We start from the raw sequence: 15407 nt of genomic DNA, 5'->3' as shown, positions 1-15407 counted from the left end.
TTTAAAAGTAATTCAAGTTTTTTCTTTTACTAATGTAAATTAAAATGTATTCTGTATAAAGAAGTCGAACAACAAGTTTTATGTTTGTTGTCTTATATTGTAACAGTCGAAATTGTCATTTTTCATAGGCTACAATTACGTACTAATCTATAGGCTTTATTACAAGTATCTAATACGCAGATTATCCTCTGATCTACGTTTCAGTTCATATTATAGTAAGCCCGATCTGTTTAAGTCCATTAATTATAATTAATCAGACGTAAACATTTACGATTGCGTATAATGTATTTCAAATAGTTAGCCTTCAGTAACTCGATAAAAATTTGGCCTTCTCCCTAGACCCTCCTTTACTTATGGTTTCAGTTGGGCAGAAGGTAACTATAGCAATCGTAATATATAATGGTATAGCTATGTGTGTTAGATTTTTATGAATAGCCTATACTATTGCTTATGCAATAGATGTTTCTTGTATTTTCTTGATTTTGCCGGTGGTCTATGTCAGCACTGAAGTGCCGTTTTATAGCTCACGCCTGCTATCTGATTAACTTAAGGCTGGAAACCAATCAAGTAAAAATCAAAAGAAATCGTATAAAACTATGATGCTTCCTTGGGGCCAATCGATGATTTGAGGCTGAACTCCATGAGAACGGAGGGCGCTCAGAGCACGGGCACTTGCGCCTGGGTCCAGATCCACACTTTTGCTCTTGCCAACATCATCAACGTTCATTGAACTCGCTGCGGAACGAATCTATTCAAAAATGGGAATAGAAAAAAAGTAAAAAAGCGTTACTTTAATTTTACTTGATTGATTTTGCGTTGTACTAACATATGGATTTCTAACTGTCTCCGGCCTTGTCCTTACAGGAGGCCGTTCTGTCACAATCCTGCTGCTGGCGGCAGCCATATAACTATTGACCATAACGTTTCGTGTGTTTATCACTAAGCGTTTAAGAACAATGTAAGTCTAGGCGTGTTTGTTTGGTTTCGACCGTAGGATAACTAGTACAGACAAGGCAAGAAGACTACATTTATCTCAATCAAAATAATACTGAAATAGACGCGACAAATTACCTCCATCGCTGTGTTCTATTCCACAGCCTTTAAAGATAATGTGAGTATAGCAGCCCCTTATTTACCTTGCCTCTGAAGAATGGTTCCGAACACAGTACGCCATTTTCCGTCCCGTAGAAATTGAATGTGGGCAAGGACCACAATGTAGGCGATGCCAAGGATCGAGTACCCAAGAGTGCGACTATACGAAACTATATCCCATGCTGTAAGCCCTGGATCCTGAATGGTCGCGATTGACACCAGCAATTCAGCCTGCTGATGAGCTTTAATCCGATTTGGTGGAACGCTAGCTATTCCTGAATATAATGGTCAGTATAGATATTTTAACTTAGAACTCGTATATACCTCTACCAGCGTCATACGTTCTGCTGAACTCGGGTAAAGTCAACCACCACTTGATGTTGTTACTGAGGCGAGACGCGTACATTGGCGAAAATCGAATATAGGTCAAATAAAAATAAATATGGTTACTTAGATAATTATTTTTGATGTACACGTTCCGCAACAGTTTCTGGCATTTGTCAACACGGACAAGGAGTGTAAATATAGGTTTTCCGCTGCATGTTGCCAGCAGCTGCATGCCAGGCAGCCACAGTGACTACGGTAAGCTTTTCATATGGAGAGGTCTGGTTTAAGTCACACAGGCTATTTATTCTCTAGCTGACGGCTATCGATCGATTAAACCTGTCATCATTCAATGCGGAAAAGTAATAGCGCCGAGGTTACATATAACCCTTCTACAAAGCTAACTTCAGGTATGTAAAGATATTAAATTACTGAAATAGCAGAAAACCCCCCTTTCGCTTTTCGTAGAGCTTTTCTTCGATGGAAGAACATATATATATATATATATATTCTTTCTTTGTTCGTAAATAAAAAGAAAAACGTGTCAAAGACCTTTTTCAATACAAAAAGTTACTAACATGAGTTCTTTTGAAATAAATTTCCGATGCCTTAATAATATGGATCCAGTATAAGCAATGGCCACACCACGACTACTGTGCACGGTATTATGAGAATAGCGTACGTCAGCATGACGATACGGCGTTATGATCATAAGATCTTATCCTGTAATGATCAATTGGCCTGCCAAAGTAACGTTGATTATCGTAACTAATGATGCAGACAAGAAATAGTTACCGACAGTCACTAGATCGACAGTTTGTAGGGCCTGCATACGCGCTGATGCGGCGGCCTCGGTAAGGATCGTCTGAAAGGCCAGGGTTAAAACGAGGTTGAGCACCAGCACTATACTGTGAAACGTCGTCCAGAGTACCGTGTTAGATGTTGGCAGCTCGTACAAGCTTGTCGCGTTTATCTCATAAAGCATACGGCTGATATGGAGAGTTTCTAGAAAAACCAGCCAGTTCCAAAGGAAGCAAAAGAAACTAAAAGCACAAACGGGCGTGTAATATAGGTTAACCCACAACGAGCACGAACGGCTCTATTGTATTCTACATAAAACTCGCTAGCTATGCAGTTACTTGCTATCCAAGAGTTGTTTAAATCAACATATGAATGAAAAGATTTTCGCAATTTAAAAATCGTATATATCCAATATGTAAATTCAAAATCTCTCGATATCTAGCAATAGAAAAACATGGTTCAAACGGACCTCAACTTGAACTTGATAACTGCCAACAGAGATAAATTCAGCGTAGCCAAAGGTAAATGCATTTAGTAAATAAAAATGAAACATTCATTTAATAGACTGGAGTCTTACCTGAAGTTACGTTCAACGTTTCCCAGTAGTGAGATACACTGCGCGTATGCCTGGCGGATGTCTGCCAAAAGCTCGGTTGAGAGTTTCGCTACTATTATCTTGTGGCTCAACTGTTGATTGATCTATGATACGTTTGAAGAATTTATTATATTGATAAGTAACCAAGTAGCCAGCCTTGGATTGTCCATCATTGAATCATCAGTGTATTTGCATTTATTACGTCCGCCTAATTATATGTAAATATAGTACTTACAATTAAATACGTAGTACAACGTGATCGCCTTTTTACACAAATTATCTTCAGCTTATGGCACTTCTGGATAAATGTATTGGTAATATTACTGTTACCTATCCATGTGAAAAGAATTGGATGCAGTATAAAATTTTCAAACTTACCTGAATCAATGTCTGACATATAATCACACAAAAGCAGCTTACAAGTATGGCGCTGTAATCGTGGACAAGCAAACAGTTTTGTGTTAGGTTTGATACGATAAAGCTTATTGACACGAAAATAACTTAAAAATATCTTGCCGACTAACTTGAATCTTCCAATTCTTGCTCGTTGTGCCAAAGACCACTGCGTACTTACGTACAATACGACCGCATACTCACAATACATCATCGTTTTAAAAGGCAACGTAACTGCTAGCTTCCTGGACTAAACACAACTACGTGTCTTTCTCTTACTAGCTTATGTATGTAACGAACATAATCACACGTACCTTAAATATATGATATTTTTGATGAGCAGATATCTGATACCATTAATGATGAGCGAAAATGGTTTAAACAACTCAATAAAATTGATGTCATCGTTATCAATGGAATCGTCGATGGCCGTATCAATCAATCCGCGTCGAGCCCGAGACAATCGATTGCCTCTAACGATCGATAGCTTGTGACGTGAAACGGATAAATCATTTTACCAACATATATAGAAAATATCTAACTCAAGAGAAGATTGGTTACCTCGAATATAAGCGTAGTAAAAAAAAAATAGAATCGTCCGACAGCTAGGGTAAACCTAACATAGTTCCCACAGTCAATCTCCCAAAATTTAAAGCAATCGCTTTAACTATTAATATTAAAAATTATCGAGTCAATCACGCACCACGTTCCCGTTATTGGCAGCCTGTCTACTGTTTGGAAGTATTTCATCGTCATCCGTTAAAGCGAAACTGAGCGGAAAGCTTTCTTGTTCATCTTCTTCGATTGTCTGAGCAGTAATTGACATTTCAATGACGGCTGCCGGACGCGCGAGCTCGACCACATCGTCCGGATAATCTCGTTTGCGTCGTCGTTGCCGGCCGAATTCATCGGATTTATCTTTTACAGCATATTCATCGCCCATACCATCGATATCTATGCTAGACTTCATTTGTGCGCCTGGGTCATCTTCTGCTGGGCGGTTATCATGAGCATCACTATTCTTCATTGAGCTAAAGTCGAGAGGAGAATCCTGTATCTTGTCATCATTTTTTACATTCAGACTACCTGAATTTAAGTCGTTCTCCGTAAGAACACTAAATCCTCCTACCTCGGGCTCGCTTTCTAGTCCAGGGCCCACGTTGGAATCAGGCAAAATATCTAGTCCCGTATTCTTTATGCCTATTACGTCACCATTCTGTAAACGGTCGTCAGCGCCACCAATTGGTGGGGCGCCGCCCGCAGCCGCCGCGACCTTTTCTTCTCCGGCGCCCGCGTTTCCGGCAGGTAATGAAATAACTTTTTTCTCCGAAGCGATAACTTTATATTGTAGCATTGATGTTGTGAACGTGAGGCACGCTGAGTGAATAAATAACAATGTCAGTAGCACGTACAATAGAACTCTATAGACTCTCAAAACAGGTAGCTCCTTTGATCGAGTTGATTTTTCTAAGCGAATCAAATACTCATTCATACGTTGCCGACGCCGAAGCGAGAATATTCGTCCCAAGAGGACAATGACAGTCTCATAGGCAACGATCATGTGTAACCCTTCGGACGACAGTAATGTTGTACCTAACAAAGATGAACAGAAGTTATAATACTGTCGACTTACCGCAAGTCACTAGGCTAAACTTAAGGGTTTGATGCATTGTTAAAATAAGTATAAGGTTTTGACTGTCCCTCCTTACAACAGCGTACTGCATCACCCCCCAAAAACCAAATGGCAAATTAAGGCCCTATTGTCATTTTGGAGTCGCTTAGAATAACACTCGCCTTTGTTGAGTTACTGTCTTTCACAGAGGCATCCATCTACTATCTTAGCACGTTTGTTACTAACCCTTGTTATTGAAATGCTTACAACAACATATCTAGTCTAAAAAAGCCTAAAGAATGCGAAAACGTACCCCAATCTACTGTTAAAAATAAAACGTGTAACCCACCTTTTTTTGCATGAGCGAACAACGTAAATAGGCTGAGAACTCCAACAGCTCCATAGAACAGTAAAGCCAGCCACAGAATTATGCGGATAGACCATTCCAGACATGTGTATAACGATTTTTCTTTTTGTGACGTTAGTTTAATTGCATAGAGACGCAGGAAATGCATGCAGGGCAACAGAATCAAGAAGATACCCGATCCATCGACACTCTTGTTTAGAGGCCGAATGAATCGAAGATGGACTCTCTGTCGGTTTTCCGAACGCATCATCTAATGAAATGTCGTACGAAACAATAACGTAATACGGAAAAACAGAGTATGGCCAGTAATAGGTTAGTACAGGCTGAGAATTTCTCATGAATTTCTTTCGCTAAATTGTTTAAAATAAGTATGCATATCGAGCAGGCTGGTCGACTAATAAGAAATACCCACACACATGTTCACTGGCTTCTACACTCGTCCCTGTGTAAGGAAAAACGGTAAACAAAATAAAGCTTCACTGCTACTCACTGATTCATTATAAACACGTTCCTGAAATAGGCTGAATCTTCGCGTGAACTTAACGTTGTATTAGTTGCTTCCATACATTTGTTAAGGTGATACGCAACTGAGCGTAACAAGATTGATAGAAGATTCACCTGTGACAGGGGAATCTTAGCTACAGTTGAAGGGAATGGATGTTAAAAAGGCAAGCCTGAGTGAACAATAAGCTAGTCAGTCTAAGGGCCGATATCAACGCAAATAATGGTCCACTCCGGTAAGTAGAGAGTCCTGTTGCCGCTCGTGGCGAGAGGAAATCACTGAATTAAGGACTGTCCCAGTTGGCGGACCGCCAACGATTACAACGGCCTTCACAGGTGTCATATACTATACTCGCGTGAATGTTGGCCCTGGGGAGCCGTGGATAAATTTAGCCCGTTTAATGCGTCCTACGATGATGTCACCAGATCGTATACCCGAGGTTGGAAACAGATGGCCTGTCTCATCTCGTCGTATGCTCGCTGTCATTGTTAACCGCAGGCTGACATCGGCGACGATCTCGATGACGATAGCAATAGTAGCCGTTGTCATCGTCGTCGCGAAGCACTTCGTCGAGAGACGGGCGGCAAGGCAGAAAATGTCCCGCCTCGTGGATGGATAAGGGCTATTAGAAAGGCTAGATGCGTCGATCCATCAGGGGAGAGGTAGGACTTGTTTGAGCCATGTAGGGTCTAGGCGACTGCTCGGAATGCTCGTATCCACTTGTAATGAGGGAATAAACGGTACAACGAGGCTGCGACAGCTTAACTGTAACGTATATATATATATATATATATATATATATGAATAAATAGGACAAGTGAGTCCGCCTGTGGCAGAAAATGAACGCAAGGCTGGAGATACATTTAATTGCGTTGCCTTGGAAATATTTATAGTTTATAGCTCTGGGTACATATCCATACAAGTAGATGTAGTCAAAAGTATATAATAGACACGTCCCTCCACCTCGTGACCGTAGAACAGAGGCAACTGAGCTTAAATTTTCGCCCAATTCACGACTTGATAAGGCATACGTAAGTAGACAGGGCACACCCATATATACAAGCACGTGTTTTCTGTCAAAAAAGAAAATAGGTTTCTATGTACCTATTCATTCGTATTTATTATTTTTGTGTGTATGCAGATAACATATTGCTATATGCACTATACATAAGGCAGTTATTGTAGAAGCAGTGTCGCTGCAGATGTTCCTTTGCAATAAACACTGAATAGCAAAAGATATGTGAATAACAATTAGAAATTTTTGGCGAACGCGAGTTGTTATAGTCCTAAAAAACAAAGACGTTTTATATATAAATCTTTCAAAAATCAAAAATGTATTTATATATCGTCGAATCCATCACGGGTAGTGCTGTTAAAAATTAGCAAGTTTCACAATAAACAGAATGACAATGACGAGTATCAAAAGCAGGCTAAACCCAATATGTAATTAAAATCTGTTAACGGAGCCACCCATTTCACTATACGAGGTTTCCTATGACGTAAGCGAGTTGAGGCTGTATAGAACAGACGTCCGCAACAACCGTTTTGAGCAGGATGAACATCGTCTATACTTGTCTACCTAAGGAAGATGTTCTAAGATGATTATTGTTTAATGTCAGTGCCTTAGAGCCATTTGGTACAAGGGTACATCTATTTATTATAGTTTAGATAGACTAACCGCCGACGGCGTTTGTTACCATTTTTGTTTCTAACGCTAAACCAATGAACTTGTTTACATCGGTTCCTTATTCTAAGTAAATATTATCCAATTAAAACAAACAATCAAAGATAACTAATCTAATGTTATCATTCGACGAACCGTTTCGTGCACAGATGTCAATATCCGACCTGTAGCGTGCCCGCTAATACATACCATCTGTTTATCGAGCATAATTTTGTAGAAGTATATATATATAGCCAATGGCTTAATACAGGAATAACTGGCTGCGTACTTTTTACTGCAGGACATAATAAGGCGCGCACTTGTTTTACATTCCGGTCAATTTGTCTTGACAAATTACCGTTACATTGAATTTCGAGGAGTCTTTCTTTGAAAATCTGCGTTTGCAGGTGTCGTGCCCGATTTACGTATATGAATAATCGCGTATACAATTGATATACGGTCTACATGATTGGACACAGGCCATCTATGATCTCGGCGAGGGTGCAGGCCTGCTATCATAAATAGCCTGCCACTTTATATATTCCACCTGATCGGGCCCATCCGGCACATATCTGTTGATTATTCCGTGCTCCTACTGCAATAAAACGACCAATATTCCACGTATTATGTGCTACGTCTTACGACTATTCCGCTAACTGGCCTTGACTTTCAAAACCTTGTGTGAAAATTAGGCCTTTTAAGAAAGCTAGCGAGTTGCCAGTGTAAAAATACAGACACTTCGCACAAGCAACTGAGCCACTTCAGAAATGATTTTTTCCAAGAACTTTATTCTACAAAACCTTATTTAAATAACGATAGTAATAATAATAGTTTAATAATAATAAATAAATAAATTATAACTTCAATTTACAATAAAGTTCATAGAAAGATTTTTGGAAATTTTCAGTGAATATGTCGTTTTCGGCACAATATTTTTGTGCCAAGACATCCACGTGTCGAATTTTTACGTCCGACGTCGACGTTAAACATCCCATCAGATGGATGGTATTTGCCATGCAACGAAGTGTCCCTATGCCCGGATTCGAACCTAGGCCAAAAACATACCCCTAGAGACAAACGATCACACAGATGTAGATGTATGCATCAAGCTGAAATGCTTCGCTACCTTAACTCCTTCGAATAACAAAGACGTTGTTATTAGTGCACGAATCGGAAAGTGCGATCCTTTAAAATGTATCTAACCGAATCCACAAACGCAAGCATTTTCATAGTATGTAAGTTAACAATTTCTCTTGATTTTTATTCTAGTGATTTTCGAAATCAAGTTTTACATCTTGACTACATTGTTGCTGGGGTATCGTTGGAGAGCTGAGTTACTCAGCTTGGTCAATTTTTTGATTAAGAACATGCATTGTCGTCGCAAGCTCTTCTGGAGCTGGTAATATTTACCATTCATTGCAAACTAACAATAGTACATTATTTTAATTGTATATCATGAAAGTTTTCTATGCATAATTTTCTCTAAAATTAATTCAGTCTGTACTAAGCGAAAGCCAAATAAAACCACTTGTTGATATCTACTATTACATTAGGCCCTTTGCTATGACCTTTGACCATTATAGCAGGATTCTACTAGGGATCTTCTGATTCTGCTATCATTACTCAATTAAGTGTAAATATAAACGACGCGGTTGAAAATGAGCGAAGTTTTAGAAGATGTGTTCCGCAGTCACTTCCTTAAATCTGTACTTCTCAGCAGAAAAGATTTTTATCGCAGCTACCTCCTTTGAAAGTCCTACGCCTGAATTGAAACCCGATTTAGTAATGTGCCGATCTCTGTTATCTTCTGTTGTTTTTACTATAGATAACATAGATTTTCTGGAAGCTCTTCAACTGCGCTTACATAATAAGTTAACTCTGACATACATCTTGCATAGACAGTATAAAAGAGAATCCTAATTAGTATCAGAATTGAATGTTCCGTTTTGGGGCTTGAAATGTGCTATTACCTTTAGTATTAATTATGGAAAGGTAAGATAGAAACAATTTTTTTTTATTTTTTATATCGAAATCTCATGAACCACCGTGAAGTCTTTATTTTATATTGCTACTATACGAATTCACGCAATGTCCCAATAAACGACCAGAAATACGCGAACATTTGGTGTCTTTGTTGACTTTTTAACCAAGCAATTTTTACCTAAGTTCAGCCGCTAACACGTACTTAGTGGACCATTATGGTTACATGATTTCGCAAAGTATATGTTTCCATAGAACGGTCGGGTTGGTTTTCTTTAATGCATATATAAAGTTGCTAAATTTGAATCATAACATTACAATCGGTCTCTTTAGTTAAAGGACATAAACATTTGAGAATCTTCGCTTTCGGTGAAATATAGGGCTATTTTGTAGTCGTGCAAGCAAAAATAAAGATTGAATGCTTTACTTTATTTAAAATATAAGCGATTCAAAATATAAGTTCATGTCAGGTCCTGTATAAGTGTAGGACGAGTAGCCTTAGAACATTAGGTTCTACCTGGCGGCGACAAAAGCTGAATCAACTCACTCAATTTCAATAGCAGCGATGAAATGACAGGCAATGAAAGCGCTGGACTGGTAAAATCCTTGATTAAATGAGCGAGCCCCCTTTGGTCTTTAAAGCAGCCAGGCCGAACGCATAAATGCTGGAATACTAGCGTCTGGCCAAAAGGAGCTAGTGGCCAGCTAATGAGGCAGTGAAAGCGCATGTATATTCAAAGGGCTTCCGACATTTAATTTGATTTGACGACCACGGATGGAGAAATGTAGAAGAGCTTTAACGAAACGCTAAAATATTCTTGTTTCACAACGGCTTTTTTACAACGGCACATGTATTGGCGTATTTCTAAACGATGTGTTGGATAGGTCGAACTGATAACTATAAAGTCCAATGCCATTGAAACAATCCTGCTTCGGTAGTTTCTATTGTATAAGAATTCGAAGCAGTGGCTAAAATGCCCCATTGGGTCGTGTGGACTGTACGCACAGTTAGTTGAAATCTTGATGTCTACAACTTTAAGTTAACCATTCCGGCCCCAAGAAGGCCGTATGTCAATTAAAGGACAAATATCTCATAAGCAAAATAGTCTAGAATCGCCAGCAGTTGCAACATTTACTAGTGAGCAGGAGACAGCAAGCAAAATCGACTCCGTCAAACGCGAGTGGATTCGTCACGGCCTCCATGAGGAAGTGCCAGACATATTCTCGAAGTCGGTACCTGAGTCGTGTATCAAGTGGCCATACGGTACCAAATTATGTAGCGCGTCTCCTGATTTGTGCCACAGACGGCCCGCGGACTACTAGAACGTTCACGTCTAAGATTTGGGCTTTAACCAAGATCGATGGCCGGGCAGCAAATTACTCCAAAACGAAGACAGACAGCATTGCAATCGATACGATATTCGAGGTGAAGACATTCCGTTTGATGCTTCATTGAAATTCGTCGTTTCGATTGTGTACCTTATCCCTGGTGATGGCTTAGGTGATGAATAACGTATTTGCCAATCTTAAGGATATTTTGTGGTGCAGGATCAAGCCCAGGCATTGATACAGCTACTTTTATGCTGAAAGACAGTTGTGTGTCTGATGAAATGATGCAGGACATGACACTCGAAACATAGAGGGATGTTTACCATAGCAGGAACTCGCCCGTTTGCTATTCTTTACATAAGAAAGAAACCACTTCTTTTTTAAAGCAAGTACAAATTGGATTTGAAAAAAAGTAGAAAATCCTCGTTCGCAACATGAACGGACATCGTTTATTTTAGAATGTCTTCACACAAGGCAAACCGCGCTAAGAGTAAAAGCTCAATTTTTACCCGAAATCAATTATCTACGATATTTCTAGTTTCCGATTTGCAAAAAATCCACAAAAAGCCGTAAACGTACATTATATATATATATATATATATATATATATAGAAAGATAGTTTTTCAATCAAGTCGTTTAAATGAGCTCATTTAGCTTTTAAACATTTTCGACCCATGTATTTTTCGGGCTTTCAGTCTGCTATCAGTCCAGAATTTATTTCTGCTAAATCTTGTTTTTTATGAAGCAATTTTGAGCGAGGCTATATTTACTAATATCGGTTGGCGCATTACACTTAATCCACTGAGTTATTTTCAGATGAGGAACGTGAATACTTGAATAATAACTAGTTAGTGGTTTAAACCCTAATTGAAGTTGAAATGAAAAGAAAGTGGCGTTATACCTGAAAAGTGTGGTTCACTGAGATAATACTTTTAGCACATGCCTTATATTGAAATATATGTTTTAGATACAGTCTTCAAAACGAATCATAGGTAAGCTTTTGAGTTTGTACGGATCATCCCATATTCCAGAACGAAGCATATGTATAAACTTTAGTGCCAAACGTGAAATAGTGAACTTCCAAACTTTTTTATGGGTTTGGTTCTTTCACTTTCAACATAAACTACCAAAACATTATATGTGACTTTCTGTGTTTTAGATGGTACCTTGTTCATTTCGCTGCTGTAGAGTTTGAGGGACTATGAAATGTCAAGAAGCAGCCTTATTGTCATAATAGTTTCTCTATCAAGAAGTACTTGAGATTTAGAGCAGAAAAGGTAATTTTTGACGATGGGGAACACAGAAGACAACAGCGAGTTTTGAACTGCAACTCTTGTATTTTTTGAGGTGTGTGGGTTCAAGCAGTGTCGTGATATAGGAAGAAGTGTCTTCTCTATATTCATTAATCTTGACTCCTTAATAGGATTTTTCTTCCAAATCTTCTTGAACTGTTCATAGTAAACGTCAGTCATAATTGACGGACCAGAATTCGTGAACCTAGAGTGAATAATACCAGATTTAGGTCACCAAACAGGTACCATAAGCTTTCGCAGTTGTGCATTTGCTTTAATGTCAGTTTAGTTGCATCCACCCACTAATATTACCGTTTGCGAAAATCGTCAATTGCTCATGAAGAGTTAGATTTCGATGCAATAATGGATGATTGTTGTTACGTGAAAAAAAAAAGCCAAGAAAAGTAAGCATCTTTAAGTTTGCTTTCGATCTTCGCTGTAATAATGCAACGCTAATTTATCCAACTTTTCTATTTTATGAAGCAGTACGGTTTTTTTATATACACCTGAGTGCTAACATCCGTGCGCTTTGAGGCTTCCAGTATTCCTCTCAGTCTCTTGTTAGTCATCTTCACAGGAAATCTTCTACTAGACTAATTTTCGAGCACAATTTTTTTCCGAAATTTTTGGAATCGGCTCTTCATGGTACTTCTAGCAGCTCAACCTCCACCAAATACAAGATGTGTAGACGAGCTGTCTCTGAAGAGTAGCTCTAAGGTGCCACTCGTATCGGTAAACCAGTCAAACTTTTTGTATTCCGTGGTGTGCTAGAATTCCGACTGACGGTATCCGAAATGACTGATCTTAAATTTCAAAGGCTACAACTGTATTTCGAATACAAAAAAAAACGCATCGCGAAATGTCGCGCAGTGATTTTATAACTTGCGTTATTTCATAATTCAGCGCTGCTGAACTGAAAGATGCTGCTGAAGAATGAGATGAAGGTTTGTTACATTTTAGACTTAATTATTTAGTATATACGTAATCTAAAATCAGTCAGTATATGCACATGTTGACTAGTTTGGATTTTATCATCGCCTAGCAGGAGTGAGTGATGTAAGACCATACGTAAATAGTATATATTCAGTTCTTTAGATGTAAGATCGGGCATCCTACTTTATCATAGAATATCAGGAGGGCCAAGAAAACTCATTGCACCGTCCGGGTAGAAGAGCTACCCTCTATCTGTCTACCTAACAAGATATGAAGACGAAGTAGAAGCCCAGCGTGTGCTGCCGCATCCCATACCGTCCCCTTCAATATACGTCGCTGTTCTATTTTCTTGCAAATGTATCGAAGTTCCTTATTCCCACACAGCTCCGGGCAGCCCCGTTCGATTCAGTGCCTCGTTGACACCGAGTCGCTCCCAGTGTGATAGTATTATAGAGGTCTCCGGCCGGGCTCTATGGAATGAACGTTCATATGTTGTAATCCTCTGCGGACTTCGTTGCCCGACCCCAATTCATACATACATATATGGATCGACACAGGCTACACTGCCTCACGTTGTTGCCAGACCCGTCCTTCATTACAATATGAATGCGAGATGACACATGTTTTATCCCTTGCATACGTTGTGCAGGGAATTATTTGGCAAATGAGCGGATGCAGAAATCAGAAAAGGTTGGGATGATTGCGGGACAGTGACCCCGTTTGAAAGAGGACTGTTTGAAGGAGAACAATATCTTCGCAGTGACAAAATTTCGATCCGCAGAAGATCCGCCCTGTGGAATTATAAGACTCTGCTGCGAAAGCGAAATAGAAGGCTTCGTCGTCCAATAAAGTATACGCCTTCCTCGTGTCGATAAAGGAAAAATTGCACATGGACCATCGTGAGTTTCTGGACTATTGTGTCCTTTTTTCGCCTACTGTAAATCGAACATGTACTAATAAAGCATACGTCTTGTCTTGATAGCTATGAAGTGCTTTTTTTGTAAATCAGACAACAATATAACTTCGAAGTATCGACTGTTACATAGTTTTTAGCGGAGTGGATCAATATTTGTGTGCTAAATTGGGCAACTTGTATAAGCTTGTTTGTAGTTTTCTATAAATCAGCACGTAGACATCACAGTAAGCTTCAATTTAGGCTATTCTATCGTCAGTCAAGGTAGAAGGTCGTAATGCAAATGGGGCGGTGCCCAAACTTTGCATAAATGTAGTAATTTGAATATTATTACACCCCTACGCAATTTTACGTGTGTGCTGTACGAGCGCTGCATTGAGTAGAATGTGTAGATACAACAGGAATCTTATTGGTAGCTTCTTTGAATCCGCTGCCGTAGAAGAATACCCGTTTGTTAAGACGTAGCTATTTTATTGCCGCTTAGGGCAAAGGTTTCGGTTGCGTACTTGTTCCACTTTTGTTCTTTTGTCTGTCCTTATGAGTGCCTGTCGTATCTTCATTGAATCTCTTTTGCGTCATATTTTAGGCTAGAATGGTTCTAACAGGAAGGTCATTTTGAGCACGGGTTGCCCTTGACCGTTCAGGACCACTTCTTGGGCATAACCAAATGTGACATTTGTCTGTTCATACATCTGTATTTGATCAACATTGCTTAAACATTTTCAGCTGTAATAGTATGGAACTGCCTTGCATTGTCGATCATGAACTTAGACAATTCCATTGAACTCAGAGATAAGGTCAAGGTCCCTTATCTGAAGTTGTAATGTTCACTTGTACTATATATCAACTATCAAGCTGCGTAGGCAATATGATAAGAAAAAGTGTCTTTTATGGCTTTGTATTTTCCCACTAAATAAGGCGCATGTTTTAAACGAACGTAGATAATTTATAGATTTTCAGATTTACAAGTTTTTAATAACCTTATAGAAGTTGAGGTATTATGATCACAGTGAACTTGCGATAATTGACTTGGGAATAATTTTGCAACAAGCTTATAGAAAAATATGTTTTATGTTTCTCCTCAAGCTAAGAAAATGCGAGTATTGAAAAGGAATGTTCGATTATCGTAAAAAAAGCAGCTGGATGCCATTAAGCCTTGACATGTAGCACTAATACACTGATAGGTTTTAAAATTTTTATTTAGGGGCTTTTTGGCGGATTGCACCGGATGATGGAGGATAAGATGTACATCCTAAATTACTAGTGTAGTCCCGAAGCAAGTAACTCTTAAGTTGTAAGTAGAACTTTGTAAGTAGCATCACCGCATAGCAATACCAGACTACTTGGGTAAAAAATAGTTGTAAGGATATGCATAATATAAAAGGGGTATCGTTGTGTTACCCAAAGGACGTCTAATTACAAACATGGAAACAAAATTTGCCTTTCACCATTAGTAAACTGTTATATCTATATTGTTACATTGCGCTTTTCCGGCGTGTGCTTGTTTACTTCTGGGTATTTTGATTTGTTTCGCCAACATATCAACCGAAACCCCATTTCGTTGTAATTCTCTAAGAATATTTTGAACCAGCTTTGTTTGGCCATTGAAT

The 15407-nt window shown here is 39.0% G+C and overlaps 1 protein-coding gene across 4 annotated transcripts; it reads right to left on the bottom strand.

Moving 5' to 3' along the window:
* Positions 1-72: 72 nt before the first annotated feature.
* LOC111264783 (uncharacterized) lies at positions 73-6138 on the bottom strand. 4 transcript variants are annotated; one of them, XM_022840928.2, is made up of 9 exons: positions 5675-6138; positions 5167-5434; positions 3909-4798; positions 3520-3692; positions 3191-3242; positions 2795-2916; positions 2212-2459; positions 1137-1367; positions 73-748 (listed from the first exon to the last, which is right to left on the bottom strand). In XM_022840928.2, the coding sequence occupies exons 2-9, from the start codon at positions 5432-5434 to the stop codon at positions 717-719; spliced, it is 2016 nt and encodes a 671-aa protein (XP_022696663.1). In that variant the 5' UTR covers positions 5675-6138; the 3' UTR covers positions 73-716. The 4 variants fall into 4 exon arrangements, with proteins under 4 accessions (XP_022696663.1, XP_022696664.1, XP_022696665.1 ...); XM_022840929.2 differs by having other exon boundaries at positions 2212-2324; XM_022840930.2 differs by having other exon boundaries at positions 3909-4582.
* Positions 6139-15407: the final 9269 nt, after the last annotated feature.

Source organism: Varroa jacobsoni, unplaced genomic scaffold (assembly GCF_002532875.2).
Source record: "Varroa jacobsoni isolate VJ856 unplaced genomic scaffold, vjacob_1.0 scaffold_898, whole genome shotgun sequence".
NCBI classification, from domain to species: Eukaryota; Metazoa; Arthropoda; class Arachnida; order Mesostigmata; family Varroidae; genus Varroa; species Varroa jacobsoni.
Note: the sequence above shows the minus strand (reverse complement) of the source record. Positions and strands in the feature narration are given on the sequence as shown.